General features: G+C 32.3%; 1 protein-coding gene across 1 annotated transcript; it reads right to left on the bottom strand.

The window, feature by feature from the left end:
* Positions 1–3,754: 3,754 nt before the first annotated feature.
* On the bottom strand, positions 3,755–10,584 carry VIK (VH1-interacting kinase). Its single transcript, XM_039037220.2, has 11 exons — positions 9,865–10,584; positions 8,750–8,824; positions 8,206–8,322; positions 7,493–7,587; positions 6,910–7,030; positions 6,724–6,803; positions 5,616–5,675; positions 5,313–5,434; positions 5,139–5,224; positions 4,941–5,056; positions 3,755–4,377 (listed from the first exon to the last, which is right to left on the bottom strand). Exons 1-11 carry the CDS (start codon positions 10,204–10,206, stop codon positions 4,251–4,253), a joined length of 1,341 nt encoding a protein of 446 aa, XP_038893148.1. The 5' UTR covers positions 10,207–10,584; the 3' UTR covers positions 3,755–4,250.
* Between the last annotated feature and the right edge of the window lie 6,193 nt (positions 10,585–16,777).

Genomic DNA, 16,777 nt, shown 5'->3' with positions numbered 1-16,777 from the left:
GGGTCGAGATGCTAGGGATGTTATTTCCCATTCTCATCCCATTCCTCGTCCTAGTGAAATTTTCCGTAGGGATGGGCCGGGGATTCCCCACACGGAATTAATGAGGATCATGTTCCCACGGATAATTTTGTCCGTTAGTTTTTTTTATTAATTTAAATCATTAACATAGGCAAATTTCAATTAAATAATTAAAACTAGTACTAAATTATTTATTATGGCTAGTTTTAACAATTTGAATTTAAAAATAAATTACTCAAATTTTGGCCTAAAAAACTAATAAACTCTTTTTAGTATACATAAATAAATATAAACCAACTTATTCACATATATAATTTAAATCTACATATTCAATTTAAACATATTAATTATCTTGACCAATGAACGACCAAACTTGAAATTTAAATGTAATATTTATATAATAATAATAACACGATATTAAATAAATAAATAGTGCCTAATCGGGACCAGGGCAAAGATGGGGAATGCATTCCCTATCTCCATTTAGCTCACGATGAGTTTTTTCCCCACTTCCTATCTCATTTCCCACCTAATCGAGGAATCCCCACATGACGGAAAAATTGGACACCTCTAATTTGAGGTACACAATTATTAGATGAAGTTCCTCCTATATGTGCAAACTTCGATAGTATTTACTATTGAAGTTGAGTTATTTAACACCAATTTATAAAGTATGTGGACCAAACACCTTAAGTGGCTGTTTAGAGCACTTAAATGATATAGAACATAGAGAGTTCTGATGTCTGGAGAATTCTTATCGAGTATGGACAATCGAGTATGTTCAAGCACTGAGATGATATACGATATATGAAAAGAAAATGACGGTGAGATACGAAACACGTTCCGAAAATGGGTCTACAAACAATTAAAATCGATGAGATAGGATAATTGGCCTTCAAACACTAAGATGATATATGATGCAAGGTATACCATCTCATGTTGAGTCCCCAAACAGTCCCTAAAAATTTATATGGATCAAAATTAAATAAACCAAATTAAAAGGTTATATTCAAATAAGTAAAGAAATTCTCATTCAAAGCTTTATTTTGTTTCAAATTTTAAAAGTTTATTCGGACTGTGAAGATTGAAATAAAGAAAATACATTTCCACCTTCTAAGTTCCATGTTTATTTTCAAAAAGAAAAAGAAATCACTTTTGATTTCAAGGATAGTGATAAAGAAAACGCATTTCTACCTTCCATCTATTGTTAACAAGTTTTGCATGGGTTTAGAAGAAAATAAAATACATTTATATTTTATAGAATAAATTGTTTTAAATGACAAGACTGCTATAACACTTTATATCAAAAGTTTGTTATAATGTAAATAATTGGTTCATTTTCGTATATTTGAAAACATCCAAAATTTACATGTCTATATTTATAATTTTAAAAAACAAAGCTAATTAAAATGCCCGTTTGAAATTAGAAGAATAAACAATCTCAATTTTTTTATAGAAAACTGAAATTAAAAAAAAAAAATTAATATTGCAAGATGGGGGATTGAAACTCTAAAGTTGATAGTATATGTTCGATTCAATTGTACTCATTTTGAAAAAAAAAATTGTTATTATATAAGAGAGATTATAATTTATATATAAGAGAAATGATTGTAACACTAATGTAACCACTTAATATTAAAAACGAATCATACTTAATCTAAAATTTCATAATTCAATACAACCAAACTCACGTGAACAATCCTAAATTGAAAAAAAGGAAAATCATAAACAAACAATTCGAAATAATGTTTGAATGAGACACTTTATCTAAAAAGTTCATGTAATCCAATCAGCAAACATAATCGATGGTCTTATTCCCTTTTTTTTTTCTTATGATGAAGATATAAATAATTGAAAATGATTAGATATTGATTGACAATAAATATCATGATTAAATTTAATAAGAAGAAAATGGTGCAAATATTTGCCTTTCTAATGGTGAATTTGTCAAATGTGTAAAAGAATAAACTTTTGAAAAAGGATTATAATGGCCAATGCTGAAAAATACATTGAGATAAACTTTGACTTCAAATAAACTTTACGGCTGGTGGATGGTTTGACAAATACAACATGAAGGCTATCCAAACCCTTTTGACTTGGAAAAAATATATATTTTTAAAAAAATATATTTTTATTTAAATATTTTCTTTATAAGAACGAAATAAAATATATTTGAAAAGTTATTTTAAGTGGTTGTCAAATACTTCGATTTCTTCTAAAAATGACTTATTTTTTAAATTAAACACTTGAGAATATATTTCAAACACACCCTAAAAAGATTTTAAAAAATTATTGATATGAGCCTAATTTAACTTATAAAAGAAGACACCTAACACCGAAAATTCGTATCCCTATGAACTAAAAAATGAAAATGTTGTCTTCAACTCATCAACTATTCCAATAATTGAAAGAGATAAAAATATCAAGTCTTCTTGTAATAAAATGGAAAACATTATTTAGTGTAATAGACATTTATATACATAATAATGAGTTTTTTTGTTCTCATGATATTGAGTGCAATTTGTTTTGATTTGATTTTTTTTTTTTTTTTTTTTTGTGTGTGTGTGTGTGTAAAAAATAAGTTAAGTGGGCTATTGATGGGTATTAAGTTAACAGGGGAAAAAAAAAACATTAGTGTTGGTTATTATCAAATGCATAAGAAAACAGTGTAATGAAATAAAATTTTATCTTTCCTTGTAACCTGGGAAAACAAGAAATGAATAAGACTTTGTTTGATAAGAATTTTAGTTTAGTTTTAGTTTTATAGTTTTTCTTTTTCTTTTCCGTTTGTAATTTATACTCATTTTCTCCTAGTTTTTTTTTTTTTTTTTTTTTAATTTTCTTTTTTTGGTTTTCATATCTATGAAAGTACTATTTGAACTATTCATGAAATTTTAAAACAATTTTTTTTAAAAGTTTACTTTTAGTTTTGTGATGGAAAGTGGTGTTTCATTAATAAAGAAATTTAGAGATAGAAAGTAGTGTTTATATTTATAAGCTCAATTTTTTAAAACCAAAATCCACAATTTGTTATTTGTTTTTTATTTTTAAAAATTAAATCTATTCTCTCTTCTTTTTTTTATAATAATTTGCAACTTTTGTAAATATAATAATTGAGTTCTTAACCAAGTTTAAGTACAATAATTGAGTTCTAAAAAAAATTAAAAACTATTTTTTTTAGCTTCCAAATTTTGACTTGGTTTTTAAGAATATTGATAAAAAGAAAATAACAAAACATACATTTTAAAGATAGGATTGGTGTTTATAGATTTAATTTTAAAAAATAGAATAGATAAACAATAAGGTCTACTAAACGATTATCAAATAATGTATACATTTTTGTATTTGTAGATATAAAAGTGAATTTGGGGTAATCAGATTTGAAGTCTCAGATTCACGGGTGGTTCGGGCTAGCAAGTCAGCAACGGAAATTTTATATCTTCTGCCATATTCCAAATCACCTTCACAACATAATCGACTTTCCTTGGGCCTTCGTCTTCTCAATTTCGGAGTTTGATGACCGAAATAATAAACAAATAAACAAACAAGAACAAGAACAAGAACATATATAGTAATAGTAATACAGTTGTAAAATAATAATAATAATAATTATAATGTACATTCCCCCGTTTCTCTTCTCTCTGTGACAAGAAGACTATAAGAGGGAAAACTCGAATATGAACCGTGGTTGATTGTTTCTTTTAAATGGGCGAAAGACTAATCAAGAAACAGAAAATTGCCACAATCATCTATTCTACATTTGCAACAAACTAAATCCATTTTTTACACCAAAAGACAGTCAGAGAAGCCATGGAAGTAGAACTACATAGAATGCTTGTGTTTTCTTCGTTACCAAAACTAAATTACAATTGAAAGATGAGAAGAAACAGTTCAATCCTATGAAAGACCATTGAAGAAGGCCACATTTTGGAGGAGTTTCCTCCACGGTAAATGGGACTGGGATTTGGAATGACGATACTAGAGCGAGCTGGTGAAGAAAAAAAAACGAGAAATTTCAATCAAACTCACAGGCTCTGTTCAAAATCAGCATTTGAGCAGAGTGAAAACAGGCCGTAAATTTTTTTTGTTTTAATCTTTTTTCCCACAATCTCTGCTATTCGAGAAAAACTTGCAACTTCAGGGGCATATAATCGAGCAGAAGAAAGCTGAATGTTAGGAACGGCATACTATACTGCATTCACATTTGAAATTTTATACCATCACTTTGAATGTTATGCATTAAACAAATTCCAGTGATGATCAGTTGGCAGATTTTCCTTGATCTTTTCAAGTCTTTTGAGAATTTCCAAGAAAGATGGTCTCTTGTTCATATCAGATGCCCAACATTCTTCTGTTAACCTGGGAAAAATGAAACCAGAAGAGGAAAAAAGAAGAATTAGCAATTTCTGTCCGTGTTCCCGTTTACCCTTATGATAACGAAAAGCTATCTACATTAATTGGATCTAAAAGGCAAGTGTTTTTTACACGAGAAGATCCGATCTCAATGCCGGGAGTAACATTGAGAGAATGTAAGATCAAGTGGGTGATATTAAACTTGAGAAAAAAAAAAAACCTAAGATCTCATTTGGTAACAATTTGATTTCTTGTTTTGGTTTTTAAAAATTAAGCCTACAAATCTCACCTTCATCCATTGGTTTCCAAGTTTTGTTGACTACATTTTAGGAGTCTTTTTAAAACCAAACCAGATTTTAGAATCCAAAAAAAATAGTTTTTTAAAAACTTGTTTTTGGTTTTAGAATTTGGCTAAGAACTCAACTCCTTTACTTAAGAAAGATGTAAATCATGGTAAGAATTGAGAGAAAATATGCTTACATTTCAAAAATCAAAAACCAGAAACGAAATGGTTACCAAAAGGATTCTAAATGATTAGGTTGAAAAGGAAATAGGAACGGCCAACTTACTCTCTCAGTACAGGAAGGTATCCTTTCGCACGGAACATCGGTCTATGACCTTCAGCCACGTACTTGGCAGCTTCATATGGTTCATAATTCGCCAGTGGAGGGTCTCCCTCAAGCATCTGCACCAGTTGGAATGTTTCGTGTCAAATGTAGTATCTTGCAATTAAAGTTTATGACTACTCTTGTGAATGCAAATATTACCTCGTATAATATCATCGCAAAAGAAAACACATCCACCTTCTTATCATATTTTCTGTGCTTAAAAACTTCAGGAGCCATATACCGGTCTTTTATCCACATGCACGACATGATAAAGAAGATTTAAGCAATAAAGAGTTATATAAAACTGAAAATAACTGTATGATAGGTACTTACAGCTCCCGGTCTCGCCAGTCATTTTGTAAACATCATGTGAATTCTGAACCTTGATGAGCTTGCTTAGACCGAAATCACCAACTTTTAGATGGTCCGCACCAGAATTGACTAAAAGAACGTTCCTGGAATTTCAAAATACTCTTCCAATAATACAGTAGATGACAGAAAATTCAATCCGAATCTACGATGAATACAAAATGACAGCAGAAACTGGTGATATGGTTTTCAAGTCTCAGATATTAATCCGTGGCAAAAGTTTTTGGAGTGAGAGAGATTGCATGCTGATAGAAGTCTGGAGCTCACCTTGGTTTTAGATCACGGTGAATTATAACATTTGGCTCATTGTGGAGATAAGCCATTCCCCTGGAATAGGAATTGTTATCAAACTGATTAGAACGATTAGTAAACTCCCAAGGAGCAAATATTCGACTTGGTTAAACATTAGATCGAGATGAATTACTTAGCTATGACCATTTATTTCTAGAGCTCAAGAACGATGAGATTTTAGATACTCAGGTATCAGTAAAAATATCTCAAACAATCAGATAACCTTATTCACAAATAAATTGTACATGACCCCGGAAATTAGTGAAAGTTTAAACATTTGGTTGTGGATGTATAATTTTGAATATAAACAAACGAATAAGATTTAGATGTTCAAAGCAATCCAACGTGATAAAGCAATACTGCATATTCACATCCAACTGAATAGTTTAGACATTGCTTTATCCACATCCAACTGAATATCATGCAGCGCCATTTTCCAAATAAAGCAATAATGCATAGTATTTCTTTCCATTTATTTCATCAAGTTTTTCCATTAGGCTGATCCATCATATAAGATGTTCAAAGCAATCCAACGTGACAATTTATCAAGTAAAATGGCTCCTCTCACTATGCATAAAAAACCAAAATCAGGCAGCTTGAAAATTAAGGACCATATTTGCAACTTGCAAGCATTTAGAGAAACCCGATACTGAAGCGGTCTCAACTCATGAAAAGTAAAGTACGAAGATAGCACAATCCAATTAAAGGGAAAGGAAATAAATCTTTTGATTTGTTTTTTTATTTCCAATAATCTTCGAATAATCTTATTTCTTCTTGGCAAAATATTTAAGAATTCATGTTCTTTCACATTAAAATAATCATGTACAAACATTTTTAAGAAAAAGTTGATGAATTTCACCACAAATCAAACAGCAGAGCTTAAAAGAAAATAACAACAATACATGGGAGAATGATCTTCCATTTTTCTAAGTGCATTGAGAAGCCAAATTAGTGCAACATTCGTTCATCTGGTAATATCCAGTGCAAAACTATAAAAACCTTGAACTACTCTTTTGTTTCAAAAAAATCTTCAGGGCAACTTATTTCTTTTTTATAAAAGTTTTATGGAATCAAATTCTTTTACCTGGCGATGTCCAGTGCAAAATTGATGGCCGTTGCAGGACTGAGTGAACCTTTGTCCTTGAGGTACTGGTGAAGATCGCCCTAAGGGACCAATGTCACCAAGCAAGAGCATGAGTAAATTACCATTTAAAAATAACAAAACCAAAGAAATTTTGGTATCAGAATAAAAATAAACTCCATCAGTTACCCCTCTTAAATATTCAGTGACTAGCATAAGTGGCTTCTTCTCAGTGACAGCTCCAAGAAATTGGACAATGTTAGGGTGGCGTAGCTTCACCAACAGATTAACCTCATGTCGAAAGTCCTGACTGAATGAGAAAAACCAACACTTACAATTAACTCCAATCCCATTAACTTAGTAAAGATTTAGATGGTTATTGTAAAAATAAATTAATTAATTAATAAGATTCACAGAAAATTTTATGGAAATAGTGGGTAGGAGGCTTTAAAGAGTAAGTTTTAGTTTGAGAGAGAAAAGAAGACAAAGAAGAAGAGGGGTTGTGGTGGATATTGGAACTGGTGGAATTAGTATTTAGGCCGTTGGCGCAAGGAAAAGCAACAGGAAAAATAAATACAAAAGGGAAATTTTCCGTAAAGTTCACTGTTCTGTTGTACCTTAGGAATACGTACATTGTTTTAGAAGTCAAATACTTTTATAAACAATCGTTACTTTCTTGTTTTATTTCCTTCAACATACTTTTATAAACAATAGTAACTAGACAAGGTACAGCTTCATCAGATGGAACTATCTAAAAGATATTGGGTCTTACATAACAAGTCTATCATCCGAAAGTGATGGAAGAATACGTTTGACAGCTACGGGGGTTCCACGCCAATAGGCCTTCAAAATTTCCCCGAAGGACCCCTGCAGAAGACAGGAATTCATAAGTGAAACTACTCTCTTAATGAATTGATATTCAAACTAACAAAGCGTTCAAACCACAAAAACAAAACAAAAGGCCCAACATTAAATTATTTCAGCACTCATATTGGGGGAATAGATTAAAGAGGTTTTCTGGAACACGTGTACAGAATCAAAGGCTTTTAATTTAAAGATGACACTTCTTTTCCTAAATTTAAAGATAGTATTAACCTCAGTTCTCTTCCATAACCCAGTTTTTTACACACATTTAAAGGTAAAACTACGGGGGAGAAAAATTTTCCAGTAACAATATAAGGTAACTGGCTGAAAGAATCTTAGGCATTCTGTTTCAAGAAAACTTAAATCTTAAAGTCCTTGGTACGTATCGGCTAAAAGTTATTAATCTTTTCAATCAACTAACACGCTTCAGACCTGTACTTGCATTTCTTGATGCAGTAACTAGCAGAAAAGATTTTTAGCATTGGTAAACAAATCGAAGCCAATACAGGAACTGAAATAGCACAAGCAACTTCCGAGTTCAATCATCATATGGGATGAATTTCAAATTCTAGGATGGCAAAAGTCCTGCTTGCTGGGAATTTCAAGAAAGATCTTTTGTACCTTGCCAATAATAGCTGAGTTTGAAAAATCCAGTTCAGAAGGATCAATTTCCCAGTCACATTTATTTGGCAGAGGAGGAGGAACAGGCTTTGGTTCAAAATGGCTTCCATTTTGGCCCTGCAACACATATTTTCATTCTCAAAACAGAAGTTAGTGAGAAACCAAATCCTGATATGAAGAATATTCAGTTTCTCTTGTTACCTATCAAGAACATTCACAGTGATGAAATATCTTATTTTTTATTTAGTCAGCTCAATAACATGTAGAGTAGTAAGACTAGGATATAAGATAAAACATATAAATGAAATAGAAAGATAGCAGTAACATTGAAAACTCGTAGAAAATGCAAGGAAATATGAGATACTACCAAACATAGTATGAATGTAAATAGAAGCATCTGAATTTCACAGTAATCAAGAAAATATGTATGCTTGGGAAGAAGAATGAATAGTAAAAAAGATAAAATTATACGAACAAGGCCAATTGGCCCATGCATAGGGTAGAACACAAATACAGACAACCCAAAGGGAAGCTCTTCACTTACGTAGGAAAGGCCACCATACGATTTTAAAAGCTCAATCATGCCATGCTTTTTAGCTCCTTCCGCATCAGCTAGTGGCTGTCATAGATGAGACAAGATCCTTGTAAATCCAACCAGAAATGCTGGGGGATTAAAAAAAAAAGAAGCTAGACTGCGTTGAATAGGCTGATGGTGCTAAGTGGTTTACACAAATGTTGCACTCAATAATAGTACTCTAAACAGTCACACGAAACAACTTCAAACAGAGAAACAGAGTATACAACTAGGAAGTATGAGAGCAAGCTTATTTTGATCGTTTGATTTTTTTTTCTTTGTTTTTTTTTTAAGAAAAATAACTACTTTCATGAGAAAAAATGAAAGAATACAAGGGCCAAGAAAAAACACCCTACCCACAAAAGCAGCCCCTACAAGAAAGCAGACCAACTGTGCAAAATGACACCTATAGGATAGTTACAAAAGATAGAGTCAAGAAAACTACATCCTTATAAAGTAGCAAAATGTACAGAGCCGCTTAACTCCACTTAAGGAGAAAGAGCAACCTTACAGCAATGGACCACGACCAATTGCAAAATAAAATCAATCCTTCAGAGTTGACCAGACTTAAATCCCATGCAGTGCAAGTAGTTCAAATAAACCGCGTACGGGAAATCCTTCTCAGAGTAGTACAATCGTAAAACCCTTGAGCTGCAGGCATATGCTCGTTTTGATTGATAAATTTAGTCTCATGCCCACACATACAGTGGTACAAAGAAGATACAGGTTTTTGAACTCCAAGAAGTGCATATAAAATAAGAAATAATTGGGGCGGGGAAACGTGGCACGAGGTTATTTAGGATTGAAATGGGCTTCTTTCTTGAGTTATTTTGTCCTCCTGAGATTTAAGCCGATAACCGCGGATTGGCCACTGACCTAGGCTAAACAACACTAGACACATGCTTGAATTACCGTATTGACTTGAAACTAAAACGTGCCGCTATCCAAGAAACTCGAATCAAAACCAAATACAGAAAGAGCGAATGTAAAAAGAAACGTAAAATATTAATCGAGCTACCATATAAACACAAGAAATAGTTCCTATAAACGACCATTTCCGTATAGAACAGGCAGATAAAACTTACAGTGTTCTTCCAGCGATCTTGGGCATTAACATCAGCACCGTGTTCAATCAAACACTTGGCAACTTCGATCCAACCATGAAGCGATGCAACATGAAGAGGAGTGCGGCTGTCGTAATCTCTAGCATGGACGAGGGATTGATCCTCCTCTAGGAGCTTGCGAACAGCACCAGAATCATTCTGGTGAGCGTGCCACAATATCAGCGACGTTCTACTCACTCTCGCTTTCTCCTTTTGCTTCTCCTTGCTCGTCCCCGACGCCGATGACAACGACGAGTTTCCCTTGCCTCCGGAACTTCCCGGCGCCGGCAAACCACCGGCAGTTCCGGAATGCTCAGAGCTCATGACCAAAAAATCCGGATCTTCTGGATCGGATCGAAAGGGGAAAAGAAACCGAACCTGTTCCTTGACTTGCAATTCAATTGGATTGAATGTGGCTATGGATATTTTTGGCTTTATGGATTTCAAAATTACTTAATGGTAATTTAAGAATTAAGATCATGTGAGTGAGAAAGGGAAAGTCAATAAAGAAATGCCAAAATGGGAATAACTCGCATCCGAATCTGAACAAGTGGAAAAAGGGAAGGATTTTACCTTTTCAATTGTATATACATTCATCTTCCTCAACTTTTACGCTCTATTTTGTCGTTCATCATTTTATCATACCAACTGTCTTTCGCTTCTTTTTCCTCTTTGTTCTTCTGAAATAACTAAAAAAAGTACAAACTAATCCATAAATCCCTAAATTTCCATAAAAACAATCATTGGGTTAGTTTTACTCGTTAGATAATAATTTAGTCTCTAAATTTTATTATATAACAATTTAGTCCACGTACTCTAAAATTTGTAACAAATTAGTCTTTACTATAGAAATTATAATAAGGTGTAACGAGATTTCATACATAAATAAACTATTAAACTAATTAGAGACTCCATATTGTTGTAAAATATAAAATTTACATTATAAAACATTAAAAATTGACATCTAATTTTGATATAAATTTTTACATGAGGGACTAAATTGTTATAATTTTAAAAGTATAGTGTTTAAATTGTTAGATACTAAATTTTATAGACCAAATCGTTACAAAATTGAAAGTATATGGATTAAATCAACCTAAAATTCATGATTAAATAGTTATTTTAAAAAAATTTGAGGAACTACCCAATTTAACTATAACACATGTCCATCTATCGGTTGTGTTTTATCTAAATTTTGTGTTTTTAAAATAAATTATAATTTTAATTGGGAAAAATTAGAATTTAATCCTTTTTACAATTTAACCATTTTTATAATACGTCCAAAATTTTACATAATAGATATTCTCATTACTATATTAAATTCAACACAATGTTTTAAGATTTTAAATGGAATATTCAAACATCTTTCTAATTGTTGATGGAGGACATATCACACATGAGGCTTTAATTTATTGAACTAGGTTTGAACTAGTAATAGATTCATTTAATTGTTTTTATTTAGTTTAATAATGGTAGAACGAGAGATAAAATCATCTTTTAAAATATTAATTAATATTTTATCTATTAAATTATAATTAAATTGATATTTTATCTATTAAATTATAATTAAATTGATAATAAGTTTATGATATTATACATATCTGATAAGTGTTATACTGATAATTATCCAAAAAGACGAAGAGGTGAGTCTCATATTATAATTCCTTTAAATATAATTGAACGGATATAACTAGAAAAAAAGTCAAACACTTGTTTGTTAAGAAATGAGAAGGAGATAAAAACAGGAGATTAATTTTTATTTTTTAGTAATAAAGTTGGCAACATGATTATCACACCATCTTAAAATTGTAGGTATTATTTGATAACTACTTAATTCTTGAAAATCGAGCTCACAAGTAGTTCGTTCACATATATGTTTTTTTTTCATTTTTGTCTCATTATTCACTTTTTGCTACTATTTAATTAAAAAAGAAAGGCGAATTATGAAAAGAAAAAACAGTTTTAAAAAACTTTAGAATTTGATTGACAATATTAAGTGTTTATTGAGAACTATGGTGAGCTTTAAAAATAAAAATAAAAAAAAAAACTACAAGCATAAATTTAAAAAATATACACTATAAATAAAATCGTTATCAAACGGATTTAGAGGTCAAATTTATGATTTAATTTTTTTATACATATAACATTTTCTTTATTAATGAATTTCTCAGTTCTATACAAAAATATGAGAAGTTATAATCACGACCCATACTGTTGAAAGAAAACAAATATTTTATAACATATGTTTTTTTAAGATTAGGTAGGACAGAATAATTAAACCTCTAATATTGAAATCTGTTGAGGATTACCCAAGATAAGGCCTAAGTCCAACGGGTGTTGGGATAGAGCATAAGAGAGAAACGACCTAAAAGGGAAATGTCGGTGCCTTGGGATGTGGGCCGACTAGCTGAACCGGTAAATATATACCAACTAGGAAATAGCTGAGCTGAGACCGGACTAATACCATGCAACCTCGAGCGATAGAAACATCCTTGATACCCTTGCCATCACACACAACCGTGCAGCATGTGTAGGATTGGCTTATAAATTGTCTGATTCAATCATCCCAAAGGAAAGAGTAAGTAATCTAAATAAAAACATTATTTTTTTTTCCGTACTTAGCTGAATTAGTCACTTATAATACTAACTTAAACATCAAAGTACTATAAGCTCGACACCACATATATGGGTGTGAGGATCTCTTACGTCAACTCAGACAAGATCAAGACCAAACCAAAAGGAAGCAGGCTGGAGGTCAATGTCACCGGGAATTCACGATGCAACTCAAGACAAAACGAGATACAAGCACCAACAAAATCAATAACGTAAACTTGATGTCAATTGAACTATATTTATATTTAGACCATTACAGAATATGGGTATTAAAAATAATTGATTTTTTAATCTTAGTTATAGTTCAGATTATTTTATCACATCATTTGGTAAAAGAAAAAGACAGTTTTATAAGCTAAGTTGCGGTGGCCAGGGGAGCGGATGCCACGCCACCAGTCAAATATATCATCCTCCTGTCCGTGTGCCTTCAAGTATGGCCTACATGATCTTTCAAATAAAATAAAAAGGAAAAGGAAAAGGAAAGAGTATGGCCTAGATGAATTGAACGGCCGTTGTGAAATTTTAATGAGTAAATTAAATGCAAGACTGGTTTGTTTCTTACTGGGTAGGACAGAATATGACAGCTGGGAAATTGAGAATTTGGAGAATTTGAATATGTATTTTTATTTTGTTCTGATTCCTACGATATTGAACAAATCTTTTGAATACAATAATAATCAAAATTATATAATTAAAGACAAATTAAAACCAATAAACTATTTGTATTAAAATAAAAAAAAAATTAAAAAAAAAACTAATAGCTTCTAGTTCAAATCTCTGTCTCCAACTTAAAAATAAAGTTTTTTTAAAAAAAATTTGAATGATTTGATATATATTAATTTCAAAATTTTATCTAAACCAAAAAATAACCTTTAATATTAATATTGTTGTTTTCAAAACTTATTAGAGAAATATTGTTGTTTTAAAACTTATTAGAGAAATATTGTTGTTTTAAAACTTATTAGAGAAATATTGTTGTTTTGGGAGATCGAGGCTAGAAGTCGAGGGTTCAGGATTCGACTAATGTAGAGGTCGAACGTTGAGAACTCGACAAACAAAGAAAAACTTGAAAACAATACGGGTTGTCGAGGATTGAAGTTTCGACATACATAAGTCCAAACTTCAACCCTCGACAAGGAAAAGGAAATCTCGCTAATTTTGTGATGAGAATCTCGCTAATTTTGTATATTAGGTTGTCGAAGGTTGAAGTTTTGACATACTTAAGTCGAAACTTCAACCCTCGACAAGGAAGATTGGTGGGTGAAGCTAATTTTGTGATGAGGATCTCACTCTAGAAGGAAATCTCGCTAATTTTGTGACGGGGATCTCGCTCTAGAAGGGAATCTCGCTAGAAATGTGGGTTGAATCTCGTGAGCATCGCTAGGAAGACAGTTTGTTAAAAAAATGCTTGAGGATCTCGCTCTAGAAGGAAAATCTTGCTAATTTTGTGATGAAAATCTCGCTCTAAAAGGGAATCTCACTAGAAATGTGGGTTGAATCTCGTGAGCATCGCTAGGAAGACAGTTTGTTAAAGAAATGCTTAAAGGATCTCGCTCTAGAAGGAAATCTCGCTAATTTTGTGATGGGAATCTCGCTCTATAAGGGAATCTTGCTAAAAATGTGGGTTGAATCTCGTGAGCATCGCTAGGAAGACAGTTTGTTAAAGAAATGTTTGAGGATCTCGCTTATGAGGAGGATCTCGCTCTCGCTCACAATTTCGCTCTCTCTCACAATCTCACTCTCTCCTACAATCTCGCTCTCTCAATCTCGCTCTCTCTTACAATCTCGCGCTCTCTTACAATTCAAAAATATGTTATTGTTGTTATTTTTTCATTAATGATTATTAGCTTTTTTTCTCATTGGTCATGTATATATTATATATATTTCTATGGAAAGTAAATAAATTTATTGTATATTCAATTTTTTTATTATAAAATTGTACACTATTCTTTTAATTAAGTTGTACATTATTCTTCTAATTAAGTTGTATATTATTATTTTAATTAAATTGTACATTATTCTTCTAATTAAGTTGTAGATTATTCTTTTAATTAAGTTGTACATTATTCTTCTAATTAAGTTGTACATTATTATTTTAATTAAGTTGTACATTATTCTTCTAATTAAGTTGTACATTATTCTTTTAATTAAGTTGTACATTATTCTTCTAATTAAGTCATACATTATTTTTTTAATTAAGTTGTACATTATTCTTCGAATTAAGTTGTACATTATTCTTCTAATTGAGAAACAAATATTTTTTTAATTGAGAAATAATTTTTTTTTTCAGATCATGGTTTTAAACCCATGACCTGTTGATCCCGATGTTTTGTACGACCAATCCATTCATCGATCGTCTGTTGTATGGCGAGATCGTATTATTGGAGAAATATCTTATAGATGTCGAGAGGCAGTTATCCATCACACTATCCCGCTCCACCCTCGAATACTACCACTATTGCGCACATCTGGATTCTATGGGGTTGCCATATTATGATTTATTCAGTTGGACTGGCATCTGATCACAGCCTTGGTCGAGAGATGGAGGTCCGAGACGCATACATTCCATATGTTTGTTGGATAGTGCACTATCACTCTACAAGACATAGAAGTGTTGTTGGGGTTACCTGTTGACGGTGAGCCGGTCACCGGAGTGATGTACGATGACCGGTTAGAAGTTTGTCAACTGTATCTCGGTGCGACCCCACCTGCCGACAAGATTAAAGGATCGAGGTTAAGTTTAATATGGTCAGGAACAAAATTTCATGAGCTCACAGATGATGCAGATGAGGAAACCGTCGTAAGATATGTGCGAGCATATATACTACAAATGATGGGTGGAAATATGTTTTCAGATAAATCAAGTTATTTCGTTCACTTGATGTTCCTGCCACTGTTAGCTAACCTCCAAGATGCGGGTGGTATTCGTGGGGTGGAGCATGCTTGGCATGGTTGTATAGACAACTATGTAAAGCAACAAGATCTGAGGTTCGAGAGATAGCGGGGCCTTTCATACTTTTGCAATTATGGGCTTGGGAGCGATTTCCAACAATGGCTCTACAGCTACAACATGTTAATGACGCTCAATTAGTTAGACGAGCCTACGTGTAGTTAGCCAGTATATACATGTTTGATTCAATTGAATGTTGTTTTAATTTAATTTAATTTTTATATCACTGATCTAGTTAATTTAAATTCTAAATTATCAATTTAAAAATTTAGGTGAAGAGAAATTTTGTGTGACTAGGACAGCCACACGTGTAGTTAGCCAGTATATATATGTTTGATCTGCTTCAACCTGAACAGGTACATTACACTAAACCTAATTGATCATTTTATACATATTTTTATTGTATTTGTCTTTAATATTCTATAATATAATATTTTGTGTTTCAAGTTATTTGGGAGTCGTACAAAATTATTATGCATACTTTGCTTAATTTTTGTATGAATGGTCAAAACATATGACGGACGATGAATCCTCTCATATGTTTTCATATTGGTGAGTGGCATCTTCCTGACAGGGTGATGAGACAATTCGGTTTTTAGCAGGATGTCCCATCGCCTTGTAATACTGAACCCGTACTGTATGATATTGACCTAAGGACTGGAGATTGGTCCGAAAAAGTTGCACATTTGGTAGTGCGATGGCACTATCATGCAAGGTTTATTGCAGTGGGGGTTTCTCTTGAACAGTTTGACACAGATATCACTACAGGATATATTCATTGGTATAATAATATCACAAGGCGTTACGTCACTCGTTTTGTGGGTCATCTGATAAATGAATATTATCTAATTATTTTAAATATTATCTAATTGTTTTATAATTCACAAAGATCGAACAACCGTAGACTCCGTGAGGTTATGAATGATCCGAACCAGGTTCTTGCTATATGTAGTGACAACCAAAGCTATATGGAGGAAATTCATTATATGTACGATATACCTATTGTTCCTCCACCAGCTCCTAGACGTAGAGGACCTGTTCGAGAAGAGGATGAGTTTGATGGGGTTGCACATAATGTGGAAGAGTTGCCCCCTATGATGCAGACGTAGAGTCAAACTAATTAGGTTAGTCCGATGATGACGATGTCAGCATTTGATTCAGGACATTATGACTCAGAAGCTGGTCCTTCGTCTTCATACGTGCATGGACATGGTCGGGGTCGTGGAGAGCATAATGAATATTTATATTATAAAGCGCCTGCAGAGGTACCAGAGCAACATCAAGAAGAACCCGAGCAACCTCAACTTCGAAGTCGACGACGACAACCAGCTT

This window comes from Benincasa hispida, chromosome 7, assembly GCF_027475165.1.
Source record: "Benincasa hispida cultivar pf3 chromosome 7, pf3_genome.v1.1, whole genome shotgun sequence".
Classification (NCBI taxonomy): Eukaryota; Viridiplantae; Streptophyta; class Magnoliopsida; order Cucurbitales; family Cucurbitaceae; genus Benincasa; species Benincasa hispida.
Note: the sequence above shows the minus strand (reverse complement) of the source record. Positions and strands in the feature narration are given on the sequence as shown.

Excerpts from the sequence above, each read along its gene's own strand:
- VIK (XM_039037220.2), bottom strand. The coding sequence starts at position 10,206 with ATGAGCTCTGAGCATTCCGGAACTGCCGGTGGTTTGCCGGCGCCGGGA. Across the intron at positions 7,588-8,205 it reads ACTCAGCTATTATTGGCAAG|GGGTCCTTCGGGGAAATTTT; the intron begins GTACAAAAGATC and ends TGTCTTCTGCAG. Across the intron at positions 4,378-4,940 it reads TACCTTCCTGTACTGAGAGA|GTTAACAGAAGAATGTTGGG; the intron begins GTAAGTTGGCCG and ends CATTTTTCCCAG.